Here is a 26,972-nt window from a genome sequence, read left to right as displayed (position 1 = left end):
GTTAGATGATACTTTCTTGAAGAAGCCAATTAACTACCTGTATAAAGAGCCCTCGGTGCACACTTTGTGGCAATAGACGGGGTTGTCTTGTCCCTCTCCTTCCCTTTCCCCCTCCCCTATTATATATATATTTTCTCAGCACTATTAGATTATTAAATGCTTAATGACTATTCCATTCCTGCTAACTGTACTTTTGATGAGCTGCAGTAATAAAACTTTGCAACAGCAAAGTGTGTGTCTGGTTCCTTTATAGGAAGGGCACATTTGGGGAGCTGAAGTAATGAGGGATAAAACTCAATTAATGAACAGAAATAAAAAGAAGTAAATGAGGTAATCAAACTCTGAGAAATTAGTATTGGCAGGTTCTGAATGATGCTCTTGGATGAACAATCTTTCAAAATCCTTCCTTGTATGCTGCTGCCGTCTCTTTATTTATTATTAAAATAACATGATCCATGAGGCGCTCGGGGTGACTCCCAGCCTAGCTAATTCTAATTAATCCAGTCAGGGAGAGCAGCAGGGTAAGTGGAGCAGTCTATCGGATTGAAATTCATAACTTAATTGAGGTCAAAGTCCCGGGTTGGGAGAACAAAAGTCTTTCGCTGGGACCAGGCAGATCAATAGCAATAAATATCTGGCTTGGATACAAGTAGCTTATAGTGACGGATTATCTGACACTGGCCAGAGGTCTTGGTCTTGTTGAGGGCAAAGTCCTGTGGCACGTACAGTGTAGGGTGACTTTTATGAGTGGTCCCTCCAAAACCCTGAAGAACCCAGAAAAGGCTCGTGGGAGCCACAGGAGAAGGATACCCATGAGGAAGTCCACTGAGTCATGCTGAAATTTGGATTGGGTTTCTCAAGGTACAGGTCTCTCAGCGGTAGCACAAGGGCATGTGTCACATTAGTGCTGATGGAGGGTGGAAGAAGTTGCTCAGGCTTACAGGAACTTGGAGCTAAATCACAGCTTGTCCAGAGAAAGACCTTTAGGAGCAGGGGAAGCTGAGCAGTAGATGGGCTTAATGCCAAGTCTGTATTTTTAGTTTGTTTACATAAGAGGAGAGAGGAAGGTTGGAAGAGGAAAGTGTAAATAATCATTAACGTAGATTTGTAGTGTTGGGGAAACGAGCAGAGGCAGATGTGGTCTCGCCTGTTCTTCAGAAAAGCAGTCAGTGTCTCTGCTCTGACCTCCAAAAATGTAGATTTGTAGGGGTTTGTATGTGCTTTGATGGCTGGTTTCCCAAGCACGGCGTGACTTTGGGTTTGACTCCAACACTGATCCCCTAAGTCTGGGGAAGAAGCATGAGGTCCCATCCTGAGAGATGTGGCTTTGTACCGTACGCACAGCCCTACCCTAGGAGCGGTACTGAAATACTGGTCAACACCAGCGACTGAAGAAGCTTCTCTGAACTTTTAAATAAGTAGGTCCTTCAACTGGAGTGCAATATCAAAATGCAATCTTCACCCAGTCTGTTATTAATGTGATGTTTATGCAGATTTGACTGTTCTGCTCATATCCTCTTTGCAGAGGACAAATACTGCTGTGGTCAGCATTCGATCCGTCCCTGATGGATGTTGTTCTGCCAATGTACTTCAACACAGCTTGGAAGAGAGATGGAAACCGCAGCTTGGACGCAGCCAGTGACTTAGTTTGACATACCTGCTCCTCCCATTAACACTGCATAAGTCTAAAGCATCTGTTAATGTCCAGCTTGCCAGAAGTGCCCAGAAGATCTCTTCAGCTCTGCTGTTCAGGCTTAGAGCTCTAGGTCAAATGCCTTCTCTGGTCAGCTTTTGGGTTTTAACTGGTGTTATTTCTGTGCGTATAAATGGTTGCTGGATCCTCACACTCTTTTGAAACTGTCTCTGGAAGACACATCTTGTTTTTCACTGCAGGACATTTACTTCATGTGGACAGAACAAGGCAGCTGTTCAATACATGTATTAATTGCTATTACTATAGCCTACTGTTGCTATATACTAATTGCTATTATACTATATGCTACTTGACACACTCGTGGCACCACGTCAACCTCCTCCTTTTAAGTTGGTGGCTTCACTCTCTGGGTTTCTGTTGCATTGTCTCTGTGTTCCTGCCTGGTCAGGAGCAAAACAGAGTTCCTGAGGCTGCTAAACACTTACAGTTGCAAACAAAATTGCATTGGTGGCTGTCGTTTTCCCCTTCATTGGGAGATGAGGGGGGCTGAGTAACTTATTTCAAGTTTTTATAAAAGCTAACAGAAAAATCCAGATGTACCACAGTGCTGAAGAATTCACTTAACAGCAAAATGTCGTGAGCAACACGTGTCTTGAATGCACTGAGCTTTGAAATGGATATTTCCCTTTAAGTTGTGCTATGGCTCTGCTAAGGTTTAGGAGAAAAAAATTAAAATATGAATAGTACTATTTTTTTTTCCTCTTCATAGCGACACACGTGTGATGCAGACCTGCTATTTGAAAAATTCCAGATATACTTTCAACTGCTTTTGCTGAACTTGAGGCTCCCCTCCATCTGGTGGTGGCGGTAGGCTAGTTTTATTTATTAGAGAGAATGTATTCCTTTTTTCAGCTGACAAAAATAACACTATCTGTCCATTCAGAGCTGGGTTATCCACAGTTATGTATATTATAAAATAACATAACGGTATATGTCCAGGTCTGTAGAATCCCTGTTGATTCAGTGAGGAAATTGCCTTTGTGGCTCTTTTCAGAGTCTAGTTCAGGTTTCTAATTCTGCGGTTTTGCTACAGAATCCTGGCGTGACCTTGAACAAGTCACTTGATTTCTTTGTGTCTTGGTTTCCCATTTGGGAAATGGTGGGGCAAATAATCATTTTTTATCTCATGGATATAACAAGATTATAAAAATATGGTAGTTCTAAGACCCTTAGAAAACTGATGAAATGAAATTAAACAGATCTTGCAGTCTAGATAAAATGAGATGAAACAAGCATGAAACTATTAGGGAAAGAAATGTTTCTTTATCTTCTACAAATAAAAATGCAAAGTGATTAAGTGGGTCTTTTCTAGCTATTAGCAATAACAGCTCTAGCCAGCTGACTTCTGTCACCCTTTAAAATGAATTTGCGGGGTACAGTCTTGAATTTAGTATGCTTACAATAAATACCCCTAAAAATGTTGTCACCTTCTCTGATGCATGATGTTACTGCTGCAATAGTACTGCAATTAGTTGCCCTAAAGGTAAAAAATGGCTGCTCTAAATGAGATGCTCGAACATAATGGTTTGCAAATTTCTTTTAATTGATTTTTTTTTTCTGTGATATTTCCTTCCTTTACTGTACAACCAGCAGTATTTTTGTGAGGCGGGGGAGAGAAATGGGAATAGCATTAGAGGTTATTCTTATCCAGGACTGTTCATACAATCACAAAGGGGTTTGGGTTGGAAGGGACCTTAAAGATTATCTCTGAGAGTTCCAACCCCCATGCCATGGGCAGTGATACCTTCTCTTCTCCAGCTGAACACCCCAACTCTCTGAGCCTGTCCTCCCAGCAGAGCTGTTCCAGCCTCGGATCATTTCTGGGGCTCCTCTGGCCCCTCTCCGGCAGGTCCATGTGTGTCCTGTGCTGAGGACCCAGAGCTGGACACAGGACTCCTGGTGGGGTCTCACAGAGTGGAGTGGAATGGCAGAATCACCTCCCTTGACCTGCTGGTCGCACTTTTGATGCAGCCCAGGACACGGTTGGCTTTCTGGGCTGCTAGAGCACATTGCTGGCTCGTGTTGAGCTTCTCATCAACCAACACCCCCAAGTCTTTCTCCTTCAAGGCTGCTCTCAATCCATTCTCTGCTCAGGCGGTATTTGTGCTCGGGATTGCCCCGACCCATGTGCATGACCTTGCATTTGACCTTGTTGAACTTCATGAGGTTTGCACAGACCTGTCAAGGTCGCTCTGGTTGCCATCCCTTCCCTCCAGCCTGACCGCGCCACAGAGCTTGGTGTCGTCAGCAAACTTGCTAAGGGTGCGTCAGTCCCACTGTGCTGGTCCCGGTGCTGGTCCCTGAGGAAGGCCATTTGTCACTGGTCTCCACTTGGACATCGAGCCATTGACCATAACTCTTTGGGTGCGACCATCCAGATGTGCTTGGACTCAGCCAGAGGCAGGCTTACCTGTCTGCAGGAAATTTCAATTTACTCTTTTTTTTTCTTTTTTTCCTTTTTTTTTTTTTTTTTTTTTCTTCTTATGCTGGAGTTTTAGTCACGTTCAGACTGTGCAGATGAAATCTGAGTCATAAGCCAGGTCTGCTAAAGCTGCCTGGTTACCTTCTCTGTGATGCCCCATTCCTGCTGCTGTTGTCAGGATATTTTCAAGCAGTCCTCACCGTTTACACGGCAATTTGCCTTCTGAAGTGGTATGAAATTGAGCATTGCACTTTAAATTCCAGTGGCCAAACTCAGAAGAGATTTGTAAAGTTATGGCTCAGCAATTACAAATGATCAATTTTTCATAGCTTAATAACCGAGTGCTGTTTTTTGAGTGACGGGAAGCGATCATGTACACCCTTATCTCCAGTCCTAATTGCAAAGTAAAAGAGGTTAATTTAAACCATGAAGGCAGTTTCGATCTGGATGTTTCACAGCAGCAGAAACACTCAGAGCTATGGTGACTTTAAATCATTAATTTTATTTCTCAGATGGAAAAGTTAAGCGCAGATGTGGTCAGTTTGCACACATCAACTGGTGAAAAACAGCCACGAGAGCCCGGTCACTTGGGATGAACCACAACGTAAAGACAGTTTATAAATGTATATCGAGTCTAAAATCAAAGTTCAGATAACGTGTTCATTTAGATCTGTGTTAAATCATAGGTTGTTTTGCTTTGCATATCAGCCCAAGTGTTCCTCTTGTGCACATATGAATTATAATATGAAACAGCTCTCTGAATTTACCTAAGAATAACTACAAAATCATAGAGAAAGTGTTACGTTTTGTTTTGCCTGAGGGAAAGGAAAGCCCAACTTGAGCGCAAAAGAAAATCTTTTCAAGCTTTTAAAAAATGGACTAAAAATGCAGGTTTTCACTGTTTTGCCCAGTTCTTTCCTCAGATGTACGTGAGCAGCGAATGTGACTGCAGTGCCTTTCCACGCACCCAGCAAGGCAGACCTGTCCGCTGGCACATAGATAATGGCAGGTTTAATCGTGCCCTCAGCTCTTCTACCTCATTTTGTCTGTTTTAACTAGTAGAAATGCCAGTCGAGGCACCAAGCAAGAGAGAGGACCGTCCCTGTCCCAAAAAGATCGTTTTGGCATCAGCTGCGGCGCAGCGGGTAGTGCAAATGGAAAGGTTGAGTGAGTGAAAGAGAACAAAACAGAGATCAGCAGAAAAATGGTGTTCTTGGCTCGTTGCATCCCCAAGCAATGCCAGACAGCGGTGACACAGAGGGTTGTGGCACAAGTTGTGTTACTGAGGATTTAAAGGATGGTGAGGTGGCATTACTGAGGGCTCCTGATGAACGATGAACACGTGAATTCCCTGCTGAAGTCAGTAGGACTTTTACTGACATTTCTCTTAGGGATAATGTGTCCCTTTCTGGGATCAGTTGAAAAAAAAAAAACCTGCAAGTGTTGCTTTTTATCAAGTCTATTGGGAGATAAGTTCAGCGATGGGGAAGAAATGGGAGACTTTCCATAGAGAAAAAGAGAAAATTGCTTCATTTGCGTAGGAATGTATCACAGCTGTACCCACTGCAGAAAATGTTTCCTCTTGGGATAGGGTGGTTTAAAAACACAGTCATCCAGCTGCAAAATTGCTTCTGGTTTAAGCAGATAGTAGCACTGCATTTCTGGATGCATGATGCTTTCAACCTTGTGCCACCTGGTACAATGCTGGTCTCCAAGATGTCATCTTCCTCTTAAAGGTAAGAGTTTACTGTTTCTAAACTGAGAATATCTGAGCAATATTCCCTAAGTGGGGAATTGTCCGTCTAGATTTGCCAACCACAACCCAACTTGTTTGATGTGGATACTGTTTAGCTCCTATAGCGGCACCTCCTGCATCATCAGGTAACGTATAAATATCCAGCTCAGTGCTTTTCAATCATTTTGTCTTTGAGATGCTTAATTTGTAGCTGGCTACACTTCAGTGAGTCAGCCCTGTGTCCTGTGAAGTTGTAGCTCATCACAGATGGTCCAAGAGATGAGAAAATCCATGTGAGGTTATGCTGGGGGTGCCTGGTGTGCTTTTAGCAACACTCCTCATTTCCCAAATACGGGCGTATTAGTGGTTCCTTTATTGTGTTTGCCTTCAGTAAGTTAGGAAGGAAACGTGGCTCTGGAGAAGTAATAAGGTAGAAAAAAAGGAGCGTTTTGCCATGTTTCGTTGGCTAAATAAATTGTCTTGAAAACATCAGTTATTGTTGCGGCCACCAACTTTACGTCCTACCATGAGGAGATGCAGCGTCACGATGGACCCCTTTTGCTGCAGTGTCTTGGCCAGGAGTGGGTTTTCCCATTGTTTTTTTCATTTTGGCAAGATCCTTTTTGCTGCTTAACCAGTTTTCACCTCCGTTTCTCTCTTGCGTGTCCCTCCTAACTACCGGGCAGCTGAGCTACAGGTCTACAGAACGTTACGTGGCGAACGCCTGATCGGGCCTCCTGCTGTCGAAGTCTGTTGGAGTGAAGTGCCCAGGTATCCCCAGGAATGAATCCTTTTGTTTTCCTTTTCCTAACATCCTAGTTATCTGGTACCCACAGCTTCAGCATTGCATATTTTTGCACCCAATTACTGGGCATTGATTCATTCTGCTGTGGACAATTGCAGATTATAAGCAGCAAGGTGCATTGCCCTCCCTTGATACCACCGAGGAAAAGGAGAGAAATGCAGTAAATGCCTCATCTTTAGCACTGAGGATTTCATTTTGCTGCCAAAAAAAAAAAAAAAATCCTAAGAGGCGTTTTAGTGTAAGATTCAGAAGGTTTCAAAGAGGCATCAGTTAAACCTGCCTGCTCTGTGATAGCCAACAAGTGGATCTTTCAGATGTCTGCGTGTTCCCTGGAGGTTCACATTATTGATATCTGCCTTATGACAAGGTGGCGGTGCTCATGCCAGGTTTTTGTTGTTTGGGGTTTTTTTTCCCAGCTGGCATGATTAATTTTTCTTTCCTTTCTTAATATCTCTGAGCCAGACGCTTCTAAATGTCCTCATAGGGTTGTATTGCTGTTCTTAGCTACTCCTCCTTCCCCCCGCCGCCCCTTCACAACTAATTCATATAATGGCTCCAGAGATGCGTTTTGTAGAGTCGCAAAAAGCAAAACTTTGAAAGCCTCCTAAGGTGATGGACTTGACATGTGCAAATCTGGCCTCCCGACGTTCCGGCTGGGTTTGAAAGCTCAGTGCCAGGTAGTCTGTCAATAACGTTTCCCATTTCAGAATATGCTTATTTGCCTAGCACTTTACAAATTATATCCATGCAGAACTGCTGAAGTGCGAGTATTTCTGGTGGGGGGAGTGACAGTGGGGTGTTGAGCTGATGTTTTGGAGAGATCAGAGGAAGTTTTGGCCAAGGAAATGGAGGCACACTTGTATTATTTATGGAAAGTACTGTGCATCTTCAAGCACTGATTTGTTTTAAAGGCTTCAAAACACTGTGGTACTAAAAAAAAAGTCTTTATTCTGCAAATAGAAATTAATTCTCCTTCAAAGCTCTTGTTCTAAAGCATGACTGCACAGGCTTGAGTTTTACTAGCTCGGAGAGCAGGAGACCTTAGCAAAGCTCTACAGCAAATGGCTTCTTTCCAAGGTGTTCGTACTTTTGCCATATTTACCCACTAGTATCCTCCAGATGACAGATTTGTGAGTCTTTGGTATTTGCCCTCAGCTGTTTTCAGTCATTAGTACATTCACCTGTATCTCTGGGGATTTATTCCTGGAGGAAGCAATACCCAGAAACAGAATAGTGGTAAATAGGTTAGGGTTTACTTGCGTATTTTTGTGTGTTAATACTATATGCGGGAGGTAGATCACTGGATTTACTGAAGAAAGTCTTAATTTAAGCCTAGAAAACAGTGTTTCTTAATTTCTTACAGGGCAGGCTAAAATCTCTTTACATCTGTTACGTTCTACTGTAATTTGGGTTTTTTTTTTTCAATTTAGCAGTGAGAAAAGGTATAATACAAAGCAATGGATTTGGCAGCGTGAATAGAGCTGTAACTAGGGGAATGAAGCCTTTACTTTCAGTCTCTCTTTTTCCTGGGAAGATGAGGATACTAAGAATATCCTCAGAGCAAGGCTACTCTTAGGATACTCCTAAGAGTAAGAGGAGGAGGACTCCTGCAGCATCCCTCTCTGTAACAGGCGCTGTGTACCAGGCAGCCTCAGACAGCCCTTTAGCCCCCAGCAGCACGGGAATTAACTTAAAATTAACCTGAGTTTGGAAAACAACTAGCACCACTTTATTTGTCCATTTAATTGAATTATATGACGCTGTGTGAGTACGCTGACCCCCAGACGTAAATTGCTCCACCCTACCCATTTCCCTGCTTAATTCTTTCATGCTAATGGAGCCGATGGGGACGTTGACTGCACAGAGAGAGGAAAAAAAGGCTGGAAATAAAAGGGACTGTTCCAGCCTTGTGCAAACCTTCCCCTTTGGTGAAATGCTTCTGAGTGTCACAGCTGCACTAACCCTGCAGTGATCTTTGTTGCCATTAAGCTGATTATATCCGCTGCAGGATTCATCCAACTAATCCCACAATGCTGCAACCGGTTGCTTTATATTTAAGCACTTTTTTTTTAATTTTTTTTTTTTTCTCTAAGAAATAAAAGTCAGTTTGGCTTCACTGCATTCTCAAAATGGGTCAGGCTGTTACAGGGACCCACTTTTTTTTTTTTTTTTTTTTTTAATATTTGGTTGGTTAATACAGGAAAATAGGACACACTAATGGGCTCCGCGTATTAACGGATGCACTCAGTTTGGGAGAGGCCTGTGCATGCATTAGGACTCGGCAGCGTCTGGCGTAATTTTGGGTGGATGTTCTGCGCAGGTGCCGTTGCCGTCACTAACCTTTGGCACCGCATCGCTTTGTGGGCATAGCGTACAGGCAGCAGCCCTGCATCTAACAGCGACTAACGGGAGAGCCTCCAACAGGTTGGATTGATTTAATTGATTTAATAATCAATTTAAATCTAGTTCTTGGTTATTTTTCTAAGGAATGGTTGATTCTCATTTGTTAGTGGCCATTAAAATATGTTCATTTGCAGCTAAATCTACCCTTTATAGTAAATTTAGTTCTTCTTGCTAATCAGATACACAATGCCTGTCCATGTTTACTTAATTATGGACTTTAACCTACTTTATTCATTCTGAATTTTCACATTTGAATCAGCAAATGAAACATCTCTGCTAGACTATTAGTAATTCTGTTTTCACTTGTGTCTAAGTCCATCTGAATGGAAATTAATTTTTTTTAAATGAAATTCTTACGAGCAAATTAAAGACTTAAAAAATAAAATCTCATCATAAATATGATGGGTTTGGTTTTGGAAGGGGACAAATAAACATTGTATAAAATAAATACAAATAAATATTGTTTTTATGAATAACACACTACTCAAAGGAGATATGTCTGGCACATTCAGGTAGTCAACTTTCCTGCCCAAGTTTTTTTAACAAAATCGAAGATTTTAGCAACAAAGTAAAGGAGCAGCTGGAGGAAGATGAGGACCAAATATAAGCTTAAATTCTGCTGTTAAGCATTCAGAATTTGATAAAGTTTTATCCCCTTTTCTTGTCTTGTCTGTTGTCTACCCTGAGACTTTGGGCTTGACTCTGGCAGCCCAAGAAGCACAATTCCCATGGTCTGAGCGAACCGAGACTGGAAAGAACATACAGCACGTTCAGAGACAGAAATTATAAAGAATTGTGCATAATACATTGCCATGATTTTCTTGCAGGGTTCTGCAGTGTTTTTGGAATTTCATGTCTTTTTAAAGCTATTCCTTCAGACACAGTGTGTGGTTATCACTCAGATACTTTAACTTTTTGCAGTGCTCCCATGCTGCAGACATGGCTCTCGTATACAAAAGCATATGGTCATTATTTACAATTCCTCAGGATTTTAAAGCTAGTAAATCTGTTGTGTCGTACTTCATTTTTATCCGCTAGTAGTCCAAAGCTGGTCTAATACCTCAAAAGAAAGATTACAGGAGTTTAGTCACTTACCTGCTCAGTAGTCTGACTTTCTTTAGAGAGAAGGCATCACATGTGTGCTGCTTGAAAGCATGCATCGTTTTCAACTGTAGTGATTCTATGGAATTGTATTCTTTTGGGCCATCATTTACCCTTCCCTAACTTCAGATATATTAGGGAAGTTTTCTTTATTTTAACAGGGAAGAAAAAAAATAATGTTATCCCTCCTGGGAAGTGATAACTTTTGTTCCATAGGAGCATCTAAAAAAGGATTTATTCATGATTCCAAGCACAACTTTTCATGTTAGCTTTAAGGTCCTGTTAAAACAGATGATATTAATTCCTTTGAGATTTTTCTCTTTAACACTTAATTATTTAATTGACCAAAACTGGTAAAGCTGCCTGGAACCAGTCCTTGGTAAAAATGAAGAAGACTGAAGGTGACCAGCCCAAGCTGCGGCGGGTCCCTTCAGTTCACGGTTCAGTGGTTTTCAACTTTGGGCTCTTCATTATTTTTTCTTCCCAGATTAATAAGTACAAGCAAGACTAAACGTAGGCTAAGGTGAGGACAGATCTTATGAGAAGAGAGAAGACCTAGTGTGGAAAAGGACGGCATGTCCCGATAGTCACAGCGTAGTGCTGGGAGCTCAGGATCCCGAAAGTAATCCTGGCTCTGAGCTCTGTTCCTCGTTTGACTTTGAGTAAGTCAGACACTGGCTTTCTTTGTGAGTGTGTCTCTGTCTCAGTAACATGAGAATACTATGTGCATATATCCCCGCGGCTTGCCTGGATTAATAAATCAATATTTGTAAAGTAAGCCGTGATAAATGCTAACTGTATTAATACACGTACTTGAACCTTGCGCAGAACTTTGGGAACGCACCGGTGTTTCTGCTGTGTGAGTAGCTGAGGTACGTCGGGACCCTGGGACGGGGTGGGCAGCAACGGGAGAGACCGTTTGGGGTCATGTTCTTCCTCCCAAGGGACCGCCTGTAGCACACATCTGCCAGAAGGTCTTGAATACAACTTTTCCACTTAACATGCTCCCCCATTACCCACTGTCAGCAATGAGATTAAATTCTGTGCGGCTGCAGAGGACGTTGCATGATTAAAATCCTCTTTTAGAAATTAATATGTACCGTCGCTCTATAGTACTGTGCCTCTTCTCGGAGAAGGGTATTGTCTCCTGAGCACTCAAGGTGTGAAAAGCCACCAAGCGAAGCTGTCTATCTTTGAATTTTATGCTGTTGCACAGTTGCTCTGATGACAGCTACAACTGCACAATATCACAGGGACTTGGGAACTTCTCCCTTCCCAGGGTCACAGAGACGTGGGGTAAGTTTTGCAGAACGAGGAGTGTCTGAACTAGAAGTCCTGCTCACAGCAGAAAAGGTTTCCTGAAGGGGAAAGGATGGTCAGAGTCCGTGTTCCGCCCATTCTCCTTAGGAAGCATCTCCCATAACTGGGTATTCTGGAGAAAAAAACAAACACAAAAACACCAACACTTCGACCCCAAATATTACACAGCTTTTCCTTACCTTGTTCCCTGTATCAGCCCATAGAAATACCATAATCAGTGCATTTTCTCATCCAGATTCAGTCTTCATCAGGCATTGGCCATGAATGCAGCCTGCAGAAGGGCTTTACTTGCATAAACTTCATGTGTTCTTAGTAGATATATTTAGGTGTGCAGGGCTGCTGGGTTCAGCACAAACTGAAGCTCTTGAGCCATCGTTTCCATCCTGCGTTAGGTGCTGGAAGCTTTTGTGGCATGACCAGGAGGTGCAGTAGGGTGAGTTATCCTGGATGGATTGATGGTTTTCTGGAGGAACTTTTCTGGAAGCAGCTGATATTTGAATACCCATGTTTAATACTGCTAGCAGGCTTCATGTTGCTTTCCAGAGAGCTTGAGCTGTCCTACTCCTGGGGATAAGGGTTTGCCCTACCAGGCTCTGTGGCTTCTCTTTAAAAGCGCTTGGATTTATCCCAGCTCTTGTCAGCTGGGATAAGGAGTGAAGATAGCAACTGTGTCTTTTTTACAGCAATTAGTATTTCAGTATAGAGCTGGTTTAGTTAAGGCTGAAGTGGTGTTCTCAGGTGTGTCCAGGGCTTCTCCAGCTGCAAGAGATTGTTGTAGGTCACTGTTAGCAGATGGAAGTTGGTGAGGAGGAGGTTGATCTGTTCCCCTTTATCATTCTTTTATAGTATCTGAAGAAAACTTTGAAACTGTTTGTTTAAAAAGGAAAAGCAAAAAATCATCTTCTTTAAAGACAGAAGTCCTAGTTTTTATCTGATAATTTTCTTCCAGCATATATTTAGGACTTCATAAAAATATGTTTTTCAGAGGGAAGATATCTCGTTTAGTGGAATGATTTTTCATTTGAGAGCGTGTAAAATTGTAGCTTTACTCGCTGTTAATGTTTGCCTGGCCTGTGAGTTTATAGTGCTCTGGTTAGAGCTCTCTCCCGCTCTGCCCTCAGTGGGCAACAGTGGGTACCTTTCATTACCCCCATGTCATACTCATTCCCCATTCGTGCCTGGTGTGATTTTTGGAATTAGACGCAATTCAGACTTTGGTGGCTTTAAGGCACCTGTGTGGTTTTACACTACTTTTTCATGTACAGAAAATGAAGTTGTCACCGGGAGCTGCAGACTGGTGCGCAGGAGCTGCTCTCATCTCGTAATTCGGTCCCTGTTGTTGAAGCATATGCCTTAATTCCTGCTCTCCTGACCTGCCTGAGTACCAGCTGCTGAGCCTGGGACAGACACGCAGCCCCGCTTCAGCTTAATTCCCCTCCTGGAGTCTGAGGCACGGGGACGAGTGCCCCATCTGGAAGGCACATGGCACATTCCGCATTTTGCAGGTGGGGAAACTGAGGCGCAGAACAGTTGGGCTTCAGCCACTGTTTGTGGTAGAGCTCCTTTTCCCCATGCTGTGCTTTCCCCGTCTCTGTTGGGAAGCAGGGCTGGAGTTGAGGCTCTGAACGTGGATACTTTTGCCACAAGGACTGGATTATGAAGCAGATGGGATTTGTGCCTGCTGCTCCGTGTTCCGAACGTGCATCTCTGCTAAAACCTTTCCCTGGCTGCTGGCAGGCTCCTGGCTTCCAAGGGCTCAGTCCTGGTTTTCCTTCAGAAAACGGGGGATCTGGGGGAATTCGTAAGAACACTAACTCAAAGCAGACACGTGGTTTCCAAAATTGAATCTGGCTTTCCACGGCTTTTAGCAGAAGGGTTGATTCAGGTCAAAATTAATGCAAACACTTGTGTAGACCATTTAACTTTTAGTTTATGGACCTGTTAAGACAGCGGGATAATCCCTTTAGATTACCCATGTAATTCCTAGTGAATATTTATTTTAAAGTGACTTCAGTGCCCTTAGTCATTAGCAGAGGTTAGTGATGCATCACACAGCTGCCAGACCCAATTCAACAGCATTTGTCAATGGGAGGGTTTCTCCTTTTGTTTCCTTTTTCTCGCTTGTTTGTTTTTTAACATTTCTCCAACACTTGCCGGCTTAATCCCACGAGCTCCCCTCTAATCGCAGGGAGGCATCCGAGCTGCCTCGGCCGTCTTGACTTCCACTTGAGCGAGGCTAAGGAGGGGGCCTAATCCTGGGCTTTTCTCCCGCTGCCTGCCGAGGGTGTTGGGTACACAGCCTGCCTGGGCTGCCGGCGGGAGGATGGAGAACGCCGCGGGTTCAAGGACACGCTCCCGCTTTAATGTGCGCAGACATGCTCCCGCTGCCTCTCTGATTGGCAAGGTTAACTCGGAGAGGCTGCAGCTTTTTAAACTGATTTGATTAGACCCGCTACTTTATCCCATTCCCTCCCCCACCACTCGGCCCGCCACCTCCTGATCCTTTTAACACAGCCCTTGGTCCAATAACCAACCAGTCTGATTTATTTTTTTTTTTCCCTCCCTTTTTCCAATTTTCGTGCTGAATTTTGTCATTTGATAAAATAGATTATGCAGACTGACAGGGGACATCAGGAGGCCGTGTTTTAGTCTCGGGGCTGTGTTTTATTGTGACTAGTTGAGAGGCTGGGATTTGCCTCCTCTTCCTCGCTCTCCCCAGCTCCCGGGGTGTGTGTGAGTTCAGGGACAAGATGCTGAAGACTCACGTACCCCAGTTTGGATGCTCATTGCTCTCCAATTCCTCCTCTCTCTGCAAAACCGGTGCTGGGAAGGGATTATACGGTCAGTCCAAAATGACTTAGCACCCCAGGTCCTCTCCTGCTGTGATCTGGTTTGCAAAAAGAAACAGGGACAGCATGGATAGAGAGCTCCCTTATCCTGTAGGAGCAAAATAATGGTGTATTTTTAGTAGCAAACTTTACTAGTTGGGATTATTCTGGGAGAGCGAATCACCCCTAGTTTCCAGCTCACGAGTGGGATGGGTTTGGAGGGGTGAGGAGAAGCTGTTTTGGCATTAATGTCCCTGGCCATCGGGAGCGAGGGTTGAGTGGGCACCAGCCCAGCCTTTAAAAAGTCTGGGTAGCCAGTGTGCTTTAGTGCTTTGTGTGCTGCCAGCTTTCAATCCTGGGCTCTGCCTCTGGTACGCAGCTTATCTTTGTCATATTAAATACTCCAGGGGAATTTGGAGCCTTTTGTGCATAAGTGCCTCTTGCCAAGTCTCTCTAGTCCTCCTATAAATAAGTAAATAAAGCCCATAAATTACAGCCGCTTACAAAAAGAGAGCCCCAACTCACAGAGCAAAATTACTGGAGAGTAACCAGCACTACTGAATTTTTGGGAATCCCGGACTGATCTAGGGGAAGGTACATCTCATCTCGTTATCTTGCTTATTTGTTCCCCTAGAACTGATTGAGAGTGCTGTGGGCCAGTTGGGCAGCTCGGTGCTGGCAGGGACCGAATCCGGCAGACGGGACCGACCCTACAGAGTCACCCTGGTGAAACAGCACAGAGTATAGACAATCCCCTACACGCAATGTATTAAACCTTGACATACTGAATTACTTAAGAGGTCTCGGGGAAAATTAAACCCCTTTTGACTGGGTTTTGCAATGCAGGGAAAATTTTAGTGACATTTAAAAGGTTTCTCTTGTGTTCCTCTAATGGGATAAATAAAAAAAGGCTTGTTTTAGGCCAGCAAATGGGGGGACAATCCAATTTCCCTGATTCCATCAAGGCACTCTTAAAGCATTAGCTTGTGCAGTTTTAAAAAAACCCACAACAGACTGACCCCTCTGCCTGATGGCTTTGAAAAGTGTCCTGATGTGGAGGTATTTATCCTACACAACCTGCTTCATCGAGGCACTCCAGCAGCACTCCTGAATATACTCCTTTGTTGTTAAACTGTTTAGGAGGACAGCATGCACAGGAGGAAACACAAACACCAGTTTATTATTTACTGCAGCAATCCACGCTGGGGCTGTGCTCAAAGACTAATGCGTGATGACGTGCTCTTTAAATTTGGTACTTAGAGAAAAAGGATGGCATTAACTAGTAACATTTCTGATGAAAGACCGAAACCTGAGCGTGCCCTTAACTTTATGTTTTTAAGCATAGCTTTGGCTCAAGATAAATAAAGATTCCCCCGTGGAACGTTATATTTGCAGTTTGTTTCCATCAGTCAGAAAGATTAATGTATCAACACTTACTTCGAAGGGGGCCCTGGGGATTGATAATGGGAGATACGGAGCCTTTCACCTCGAGGTCACTGGTTCAGCTCCAGCCACCACCAGTAGCTGCCATCTGCTCCTCCCCAGTGCGAAATGGGCTGATCCCAGTTCTGGGTGCTGGGGACAGATGTCCCCAGGGCTGCTCTAGTGGGAAATGGGACGGACCCGCGGAGCTCAGCCCCAGATGTGACGCAGCCCCAGCCTTGGGCTCGGACTCAGCACCGCCGGGGAACTTGACCTTCTGCCGCGCCGGTCCGACCCGTGAATGGCGAACCTGTTATTCCTGCCTCCGTGCAGAATAACTCATTCAAAAAGCAGGACATCCCTGAACATAAATCTGTCTGTTATAAAGTCGGCCGCGGTTTTCCCTGGTTGCCTCCCGCTCCTGCTGAATTTCATTAGGAACACTTCTATTATACAGCACAAGGAGGGAGCAAATGCTGCCTCTAGACTTTGAAAGAGCCCTTTAAAGCGAAGATCAATTTTGCGTCTCACTAAATAAGTAATGACAGACCAAACTGCAAGTACTTAGTTCAGCTTTATTTTAATAGCACTGTGGCTCCATCGAGAAATCCCAGTTACTGATATAGTTTCATGTCCTGAGGCAGTTTTCTCCAGACATTTTTCCTTTTTTTCTTTAGCATTGGTACTTTATTAATAGCTGTTTGGAAACCTGGCAGTCTGTGAATAAGCAGTACCAATAAACCTTTTCCCTCTCTATTTATTTCTCCTTTTTTCCATCAGGAAACAGTCCCAACGATCACAGGCTGAGGGCGGAATTTTCAGAGTCTGACGTGTGGTTGTACTTGGTGGTGGATGATCAAATGAAAGAGCAACTTCATGCCTTATATAAAATAGTAAATCAGCTACTAATATAATTCACAGAGGCTGCTAAAAGGCTGTTGGATGTCACAAAAAAAGCAGCAACCCTTTGAGGTGATGAGACGGGAGCTTCTTAACATGTGCGGTCAGCTTCTCCCTGGCGATGGTCCGTTTTGGGGCAGGATCCAGGCTCTGGTGCCTTCACCCTCCGGCAGACGGCTGTGAGCGTGCGAACGACCTCTCTAATTCCAGATTAGCCACAGAGAGGAGTCATCGTGCTTAAGAAGCAGGCGTGCTTGGGAAGGAAGGGCTGTCTGGAGGCTGCAGGGCCACACACGGTCCTGAGATGCTTTGAGATGTCTGAGTGAGGTCCCTGGTGTTGGGTTTTTCCGGAGTCTTTATCCTCGCTGACTTAAAAAGAGAAGAAGGTCCCGAGGCCGATGGCAGCTCCTGACCCTGCCTTCGCCCAAATCAGCCAGATTGCCGGGCCATCTTGTCTAGACTGTGCTTTTGCCAAGAAAAGTTGGACCAGATGATCCTTGAGGTCCCTTCTGACCTGGGATTCTATGATTCTGTGAAATCAAACTCGTGGGCTCAGGCAGGGCAACGGCTTTAGCCCACACAGGGGTGGGTTCTCTGCTTTTCTTTTGCATTTCTTTGTCTCTGATGGTTGTTGGCTTTAAAATGACACTTTATATAAAGAGGAAATGGAGAGTGGCAGCTCCGAGTCCATTATAGTCGACAATTAAAAATGCAACATCCCCTTGGCTGTGAGTTCAAGCCTGCGTGGGGCAAGAGGTTATTTCCAAAGTCCTGAATCTCTTTAAATAAATATAATCCAGCATTTGCCTTGAAGTCAGAAGGGGCTCAGGTGGCAGCAGTGCCCTCAGCTCCCACTGTCTCCTGTCGGACCTGCTAAATTTAGCAGCCTAATCGAGCTTCCTTCCCTCTCTTTAATCAGGTGGAGCAAGTGGCCAGTTGTCTTGCTGGTCGGCGCTGGATCCCCCATCCTGCTCACAGCATTTCCAGCCCGCGGGCAGCGACCGGGGGAGCCAGATGCGGGGGAGCAGCGTGTCTGCTCGGGCACCGCATCCCCTTAATCCCTCTGCTCCCGTCCACACGTGCTGGCCTGATATCCGACAGCCGGTCCCGCGCGGGCCGGGTGCCAGCACTGACTTTACAGGCTTTGCGGCAGAGATTATTTAAAGGAGATTAACCCTTCTAAACCCCTTAGATTTTAATTATTTCTGTATGTATTTATAAAACCTGCAGTCTGCTAGTTCCAGGGCACAACTGCCTCAGTCCCCATCCTTAACCTGGATTCGTGAATATACAGAGCAGCCCTATTACAGGGCAGGGGCAGGACTGGAGAGGGGTCATTTGACTTATTTATTTATCACCATTCTGGAACATTATGGTTTCAAGTTGTTAAAGGAGCTAATAATTCAAATTACTTTAAAATACTAGCTCTAACACTGCATTAATTAAATTGTTTGAGTCAACGCAGCATCTCTCACTAATTGTTTTGGTTAAGGCGGCTCTGTAGGGTTCTCTGTAGAGTTCGTGTATTGGCACCCAGGAGAGGGAACGCCTGTTTCTTTCATTCACTCTCCTAGCAAGTTTTTTATATGTATGTTAATGCTGTGAAATGATGAAGTTTGGCAAACTGTCGTAGCTAGCAAGTACTGTTAATTTTTTTTTTAAAAAAAAGTGGTGTGCACCTCGATCCTTTCTTGCTTTCTCTCCTATTTGTCATGTTGGTTAGTGCTGGGCTAATTAGTTTTTTTAGAACTGAGGAGTGATGGAAGGAGTTTTTCCACTCTGCACGCGAGCTGTAAAATCCAACTGAAACTGGAAATATTTCTGTTTCACAGAGCAACCTGGTGAATCTCAGGTGATGCACACTTTGCAGAGGTGGGAAAACCAGCTAAAGAGTATGTAAGAGTTGGATCAGAGTTACTCCGGAGGCCACCTCTCAATACGGATCAAAGTTCTGGCATGAGTGCTGGAGCTCTATTTCTCTGTATTCTAGGATTGCTGCTGAAAAATAACAATACTTAAATGTATATCTGCCTGTTTTGTAAATGCAAGCATAAAAGGCGGCTGTTAGAAAGGAACAAAACCCACAGTATTATGAACCCCAATGATCTGAGAAAAATTAAGTCATTTTGAATGCATTTTTTTAAATCAGATGATTTTTATTTATTCTTGTCTCTTGAGCAAGGAAATAAATGCAGGCAGTGCCAAGGAGTCCATAAATAGATTTTGTTCTTGGAGCATCTCTTTAATATGCACACGGTCCTGCATTTGTAGCAGTGAACATTTGACCAGTAGCAATTAATTTCTTATCACGGCCTTTCTATGAGGTAAGAAGACATTAGTGTCTCCATTAGGAGGTGGAGAGCAGGAGCTCTCAGAGAGCAGACGATGAGCCCGGCTTCTCTCCTGCAACGCGCCTGGATGCTCCTCTCCAGGCAGATCTGTCCTCCTGATCAAATGATAGACTGGGAGAACGTTCAATAACTCTATATTTCAGAATAAATACCGTTAAGCTAGTGAATTTTCAGCCTCTTGCTGTGAAGCATACAGTGTTTCCTTTAACGGCAGGTGGTAAAATAGAGAAAAAAAAAAGCCCTGAGGTCCCTGGTATAAATCTCTTCTGTCTAGGAAGGACGAAAAGAGGGCTTCATACAAAACCAACCTCACGGAAAATAACGTATGATCCCACGGCATGTAGATGACTAGGCAAACTGTCCCAAAGGTTAATATATCATTTCTCATTCAAATGGGCAGGATCTCGAGCTGAAAGTGCTGGACCCACACGTTCAACCCCGTGCCCTGGAGAAGGGGGAAGGCAAAGGGTTAAATTTCGGGGCTGTAGAAGCAGATTGTGTTTTCCTTCTATGATGTGGGCTGACAAGACATCAGTATTCTATTCATCTGTTGGGAATTAGGCTGTTAATCCAATCAATGACTCTTGAGCGAGCTGCAGCCTGCCTCCCCACTGGGGAACAATCGGATCAGACGGGAGATTGTTTAAGAGCACAGCGCGGTCCTGGTGTCAGGTGGAATTTCCAAGCGTTCCCTAGTGAATTGGGGATGGGAAAGCTGTCTCAGCCCATTTATCCTGCCCCTTAAATAACCAGGTACCTGCCTCAGCCACACTAAAGTGATAAAGCAGTATGAGAGCTACTAACTTTTACCTGGGGAGGGGGCAAGGAAGCACCCTGAGAAGAGAGATTTTAACATCTTGCCCGTCGGAATATTGTCCTGCATAGTTTTGTTAGAGGCTGGCTCGGCTGCAGCGCTGTGACACTTGTTACAGCTCTAGGCACTGGCTCTTCCCAAACACATTTTTGAGGCTGAGGAAGCTTCCCGGAGCTTCCCAGCAGCTTTTGTATTGCACTGACACGCTTGTTTGATGGCCAGAACGATGCCTGATGCTGGAAGTAACAGGCAGTAGCAAATATTCTTTGGCGCAACCTTTAAATACATAGGTACAAATACACAGCTGTGCTCAGAGTGCTGGCTGCAAATTGGGGTGAAAATGCACAGTAAAAAAACAGCCCTGAGTGTTTCAGGGTTGCTGCGTGAGCCACTGCGTAGATTCAGAAATCAGTTTGTCCTGCAATTAAAGCCAGCTGTGTCTGTGGTGGGATGCTGAGAGCCTGTATCTGTGCCAGCAGCACTACATGCTGATGATAGTAGACGTGATAAATCCCATTGAAATTGCACTTGGAAATTTAGGTGCACCACCAGTTAGAAACTGGGGCGATGAGGGATTAATGTAGCCCCAGCACACTGAACTCCGGCCGGTGGCATTTGGGTGCATTAGCAGCTGCAGTTCCTGGACATCATGTTCTCTCTGAGCTTTCTTAGATCTGGTTTTAACAGCGGCTTTGGAAGTGGAGGGCTCCTCCAAATTAGTGCACCTAAATGAACCAGGAATATGAATATGAATGTCCCCAGGCAGAAAGATCCCCAGCTCCGAGGCTTGGCTTTAAAGGGCTTCAGCATCCCTCTTGCCTTGATCATAACTTTGCATCAAACAAAAGCTAATGCAATTTCCTTGGCCTTTCGGTAGCAGATTGTGCTGTAAGGGTTCGTGCCATTAGAAATGTAATAATTGCTTCTCTATGCAGATCTAATTTATCTGTGAGGCACTTAGAAGATAGGCCAAATGATAGCCTGGTGGTAGGCTTTGGAGAAAGGCCCAAGAGGTGATGATAAAGATCTATCTAGCACCTTCCATCCTTATGGATATCTGCCCAGCACAGCGCAGGAGAAGGTCTGGACGGGAGGAAGGGGGCAGAGGAGAGAGCTCTTGGAGAGGGACAGCTCGGTAAGAGAGGGGACCCTGACAAGCCTATCCACGTGCAAGGGAGGTGGAAGAGTCAATTGAGGAGCCAAACATACAGGATAGCCAAGGCACGCACTTGTCAGCCTATTTGCAATCTCCAAATAACAGCTCTTTGTGACCAGTGCATGGATTTTGGTTTTGCTTCTGCTGGAGGCTGCTCTGTATCCTTTGCCCCACGGTTGTGGTCCTTGAGGAGCATCTGAGCTGCCTTCGAGCTGGCACTGAGGGTGGACTTGGTGATGTCTCTCAGCAGCCTGCGCTCAGCGTTAGCAGCCGTAACCTTACAAGCGTTTTACAAACACCAGCTAAATCATTATCCTCGTGTGGGCCACCCAGTCTAAACCAGCAGGTCACAAAGTATAATTTGCTTTAGCGAAACCAAAAGCCGAAAAATGGGGAGAAAACATAAAGATCTGCTTTATTTTTCTAGCGTCAGAGCTATTTGGGACTCTGGATGTTATGGCGCAAGGCTGTTAGATGGTCTTGTTTCTTTTTTGCACTGTCGCTGGCATTAAGGTTCAGGAGGCACCTAAAATCAAAAGTCTATCTGTATGTGGGTGGACACTGGTCTAATTTTAAAAGAACAGGGTCAAGTTTCAAACTAAACCGTTGCTTTTCTCTGCCAGCATTTGCACACACAGCAATCCACTCGTCTGTCTACTTCGACAGGACAAGCATTCATTTTACATGTATTAATGTACATGTCCAAACCCAGGCTGCTGTGTGCAAAAGCAGCATGTAAATGAAAACAAAAGCTGTGTAGGGGCCATCCACTGAATTGTCTGGTGGAGTTCAGACTGGTTTTATTAGCTCGCATTGCCTGGTTTTACATGTTGGTGGGTATTAGCATATAAATTCTGGTATGCTTTTAGCTGTAGTCTCACCCTCAGTCATCTTGGGGATAAAATTTCAGAGAGAGAAAAGGAAGATGATGAGGTTAAAGTAAATTGTTGCGAAGTTGAAGTCTAAAGTGGAAATAAATGAGAAGTAAAACCCTTTTTAAAAGTGGAGGGAAGTATTTTCTTGCTATTTTTCATCTCCCTGGCTTGAGTGAGTGTGTGTCATGAGGCTGCAGAGATTTATATTCACAGCTCCTAAGCACCGGTGCTTGTTCAGAAGCTGTATTATTCTAGCCCTTTTTATTCACTCACCTTCTAAAGACGTAGTGTAAATATTTATCTTCCCTCCGGCCTACCCACGCTGCCCAGGACCCAGCGCTGTTAAACACTCTTATCACCTCATCGCTCTTATCTCCTGCAATCACTGCCAACATTCGGAGTCTGTCAATGGGAACAAGCCTGCACCTTAGAAGGTACCACGAAGGAGCAGAAAGTAGAGGTGATGCAGGAGAAATAATACCTTAAAATAAGCAGTGCATGCGCTGTCGCTCAGAAGGGAGGGGTTGGTGCGTCTCTTTTCTGCTGTGCTCTTCGTGCTCGTGGTGTCCGTGCATGAAGATATGAAGATGTGATTGAAGATCTTGGTGTGGACCAGTGCAGGAGGAGGAGTGGGGCAGCTGGTGTGGAGGGCTGTCCAGCCCCCGCTTCGTCACCCATACGTGGTCTAAGTGAACCAAAGATCACCAAGATAACCAACACGTTTTTTTTAATTCAAATTCCTCTTTCTGTACTTGTGCTAAATAAAACACGTGAAATGGTGCAAGAGATGGTGTCTCCCTTAGGGCTGCCATCCCACTTGCAGAGGTTTCCGCGCACAGCTTGGAGAGCGAATGGGTCAGGTCTGGAAGATCAGTCTTTATCTAACATTGTTTTAAAAACTGTCCTGTGAAACCAGCACGGTCAATCGCTGGCACGTCAAGGTGTGCTTGCCATGGCGGGGCAGCGGGAATCGTGTCTTATAGCACGTGCAGCATCTCAGCCAAGCCCCTCAGCCCAGAAACCTTGTGTTAGGTTAAGCAGGGTACAGAAATTCCCAAGAAATGAACACGGGATGGCAACACCGATATAATCCTATCACTTATAAGACAAAATTGACGTGCAGTAGCCATAGCACCACTTAACGGATAAAACAGTTGGTCCATCTGCGCTCGGTCCATCTTCTCTCATTTCTCTTGCTTAAATTTCTCAGGAGCAGAACAAAATCCTGTTATCCAATAAGTTACCCACTGGTAGTTGGATTTTCATTGAGTGACATCTGCCACAGACCATGGATGTAGGAGGTACCGGTGATTTTGTAGCATCTTTGTTTTGATGGGTTGGGTAGACGCGGGCATTTGGCTTTATTTTTGAAGTCTTTGAACTTGTCTCCCTTGAAGGCCGTGCAGCTCAGCTGTCATCCCTCTGTGGCCAGATGTGCCAGGAGCCTGTAAAAGGCACCAGGGGTGGCATGTGGCATTAGGAGGCAAGAGGAAAGCTCGGACTTGATCTGTTGTTGGTCGGTAACTTGCTTGTGTGGGACTGAGCGCTCCTACATCCAAGTGTGTGATGGTCTTTCCTTCCTTTGTGGTCATCTTCTGTTTGTCTACAGGGGTTCTGCCATTTCCACGAGCTCCTTTTTATAGACAGGGTGTTGCTACAAGGGCTCTGGGACAGGGACCTGCCAGTGCCTTGCAAGCCAAAAGCAAAGCTGTACAGAAACACTATGTATTACTGCTTTGAGCCTGGCCTTTTCCCCCTTTCGTGTTGAAGTTCCCTGAATCAGAGTTCTGATTTTCTCCTTTTTAACCTGTTGCATTGACACTATTCCAGCCTCCATTTCTTGGAGGCATCCTGGCGTAGAGCAGAGCTCAGTGTTGGCCCTGGGGCTGCCAATCTCTTCTTCTGCCCTCCCTGACATCAACTCCCCTCTCAGCACCTTCTCTTTGTGCTCCTGTCATGCTACAGAAGCTCATATCGGGGAGGAAAAAAAAAGTCTCTAATTTCTTTTAACATGCCTATGCACATAAATGATAATGCACCATGATTACCTAACTTGCCATAGGCAGTTTGGAAATAACTGGTTACAGTATTGAGGTTTTTAGGGTACTGATTTATCAAATTATTGGTTTCGGTGTGTATCGATAGACTCTCGGTCGTCTTGTACTTGCAGCTCCATTCGATTTGCATTTCTGTAATCTGAAAGCTAAACTGGAGAGAGAAGAATTAAACCGTCCTGACAAACATCCTCCTCCAACAAGTATCCTGGTGGGTTTTGACAGAGAATAATTAGCTGCCTGCGCTTGCAAGCCAGATGAGCGACACGGTCCGTCTGATTGCCGCCGGCATCTCTGCCTTCCTTCTGCCGCGGGGATGTGCTCGTGGCTGCGACGGGGAAATCCGGTGCCTGCGATGCCGGTGACATTGGCCGGTGCCCTGGGAGGGTGCAGCGGGGTGAGGACAGAGGCTGTGGCGCTCTGTCCCTGTCCCCTTGCCGTTCGGGATCATTCGTCCCAGTAGAGGCACGTCCTGGGAGCAAGACACACCACACCTTGCTTAGGATGCTCCGGAAACCACCGCTTTCCGTCGGGAAATATCCCTTCCATCAATGCCAGCTACAATTCATCTTAAGACCGCTTCTGTGTGTTGTAAAAACAGACATTTCCAGCACCTGGTAGGTGATATTCGTCTCACGTAACTTCCGCAGTGGGATCTGTAATCCTCACCGTCATGGCCTGTCTTTTGATTCGTTTCCAGGTGTGACCGTTTAGCGCTGAAGTCTCAGCGCTGCCGCACCTGGAGCCAAGTGCTGTGCTGATTAGCCACGGTGCTCCAAAAAGCCAAATCCAAGAAGGATTGAGATCAGCAGCCTCCCGAGGGCATTTCAAGGCCCTTAGTGAGTGGCCACGCTAGAGCTTTTTCCATTTACCTGGATTAAAATTTGTCGCAGAGAAAAATACAAGCAAATAGCCTAGCATCTGAGAAGTATAACAAATAGCACTTGGCCAGCCGTCAGGCTCAGAGGGGAAAAAAAAAATCCAGTGTAACTAAAGTGTAAACAATGTTTGCATAACATTGGATTAATAGTTCTTTTTAAAAACCGCGCTGGGATTAAAGAGACACATTTTGTATGCCGGGACTTGCGCGCCCTTCTTGGCCCAATAGATGCCAGTAAGTACATCTAAGAGAAATAAAAAGCCTCGTTAGCCCGAAGGTGGCTGCTGAAGCCGCGGTGCTTTCCGCAGGCCTTTGGAAAAGGAACAAATGGCTGTGGTATTCACATAGCAGTCCCGTGTATTTTATAAGGAGTTTTGCAGCAAAGCGTTCCCATGGAAAGCGATTTCTGCTGCTCATCTCTGATCCCATTCACCTGCGGGTTTTGCTGGCTACAATTTTGAAGGCTGTGTCACAGAGGGGAGCTGGCTTCCCGTCCCCCAGCACGAAGCAATATTTGAAGTCTTGCTTTTGCAATAACTCATTTACAGCACTCCCACCTCCTCTTCCCCAGCCCTGCTCCCTATTTTGCTGAAGTCAGTGCCGGCCCCGTCACTCCTCCGAGCTGGCACGGGCTTAGGGGCTCTGCCTCGCATCGGTTACCTTATTAGTGTGGAATAATCAATGGATGCCGTCCTTGATTCCTTCAGTTCTTTGCTTTGCAGTATCTTCTAGTGACACCCGTTTGCATTACGCTCCCCACAACCTGGGCAGAAATAGGATCCTAAAACAAGGCAGCTCCAAACATTGGCGTGAGTGCCACGAATGGGGCATAGCGGCACGTGGAAGGAAAAACCTCAACCCCCACATTTTCCCCAGCAAAGAGGTGAGAGGGATGTTCAGGCAGCAAATGCCTGTCACGTCTCACTTTTCTCTTTTGCCCCTGTTGCTCCTGTGGTTGTCATGCTGATGCAGTGTCTCAGAGCAAAGAATCTTTCACCCTAAAACACAAGTCCTTCCTAGGAACAGGTTTAATATCAAACAGAATAACAAGCTGGGAAACCAGAGTTCTCCAGACAGCTACGGGTGGGATTTCTACCTGTTTTCTTGTTCTTCTTTTCCCTTTCGCCTGCTCTGGAATCCACAACAGGCTGTAGAATTTGCACCTTAATCCCAGAGATGATGGTAATTAAAAACTTAAGTCTCCATAAACAGATGCAAATAAATTAAAGAGGCAAAGAACTGAATTAGAGGCTAATCCTGGTGGCGCAGTGAAAGCAAAGGGGGCGGTAATTCTGTCCTTCTGTTATTTCACCTGTTCCTGTGGCACGATCCCTGGGTTTGTCCGCGCTTGGGACGTGCTTCCCGAACCACTGCAGCTGACGCTTGCTGTACGTGTCAGGTTGAAGCTGCGTGCCGACGTCTTCAAATCGTGCGGTTTGCTTTGCCCTTGCGCTGCAGGTGTTTCACACGGATGAGTTCAGCAGCCGGCTCTCGTTCCCCAGCGCTTTCATCGCCCTCATTCTGCAGGGATGCCAGCAGCCCCACAGAAATTACTTGGGCTTTGTGTCCACCTGAAATCTGAAGAGCAAGAACCTAAAATTTATTCAGCTGGAAGAAAAGCGGCTTTTTTTCCTCCTGCGTTTTCCTTTGCACTGAGTTGTGCCTCTGTCCCAGTGCTTTACCCTTCTCTGGAGTAGCTGGACAAGGCTGTGCTTGCACAGAAGCACCTTGCACTAAAGTGTCAGGATTAGAGTCCCAAAGTAAGGCCATAGGATTGGAATCCTTCATTTTTATGGGCTGGAAGAGATAACGCTATGAACTGAATTATCCTTCTGTCCTGACGTGATCCACGCACTCTTATGCGTGGATAAGTATTGATTATCCATCAATATGGATGGATGGTGGGTGATGATTCAAAGCCTGGCTGCCAGGTAGCTGGGTGTCCTGGGCTGTTTATCTAGTCAAATAAAATATTGCTGTGGTTCAGCATATTTATTTAAAAGTGGGATTTACTTGTATCCCCACGACGTTACCGACACCTCTAAAATCAAGTCTCTCTCTCTTTTTCAGGACGGAGAAGGCCAGACTGCACTCCATTATGGTAAGCTGGTTTGTGGTTGTTCCCCCTTAGCAAGGGTGGCTTCGCTGCTGGACTAAATAGTCTACATACAAAAAGCAAATTTCAGCAGAAA

The 26,972-nt window shown here is 45.1% G+C and overlaps 1 protein-coding gene across 2 annotated transcripts in view; it reads left to right on the top strand.

Annotated features, from left to right (window-relative positions):
* Positions 1 to 26,972, top strand: part of ACBD6 (acyl-CoA binding domain containing 6) — an 82,042-nt gene that overhangs the window by 50,316 nt on the left and 4,754 nt on the right. Inside the window, exon 7 of one of the 2 annotated variants that reach the window (XM_065649142.1) lies at positions 26,851 to 26,881. In XM_065649142.1, the coding sequence (XP_065505214.1) occupies positions 26,851 to 26,881 (31 nt within the window). Of the gene's footprint in view, positions 1 to 10,667; positions 10,755 to 26,850; positions 26,882 to 26,972 lie in introns of those variants that run through there. The other variant, XM_065649143.1, reaches the window with a different exon arrangement.

Source organism: Caloenas nicobarica, chromosome 20 (assembly GCF_036013445.1).
Source record: "Caloenas nicobarica isolate bCalNic1 chromosome 20, bCalNic1.hap1, whole genome shotgun sequence".
In the NCBI taxonomy this organism is placed as follows: Eukaryota; Metazoa; Chordata; class Aves; order Columbiformes; family Columbidae; genus Caloenas; species Caloenas nicobarica.
This window is presented reverse-complemented; position numbering and strand designations above follow the sequence as displayed.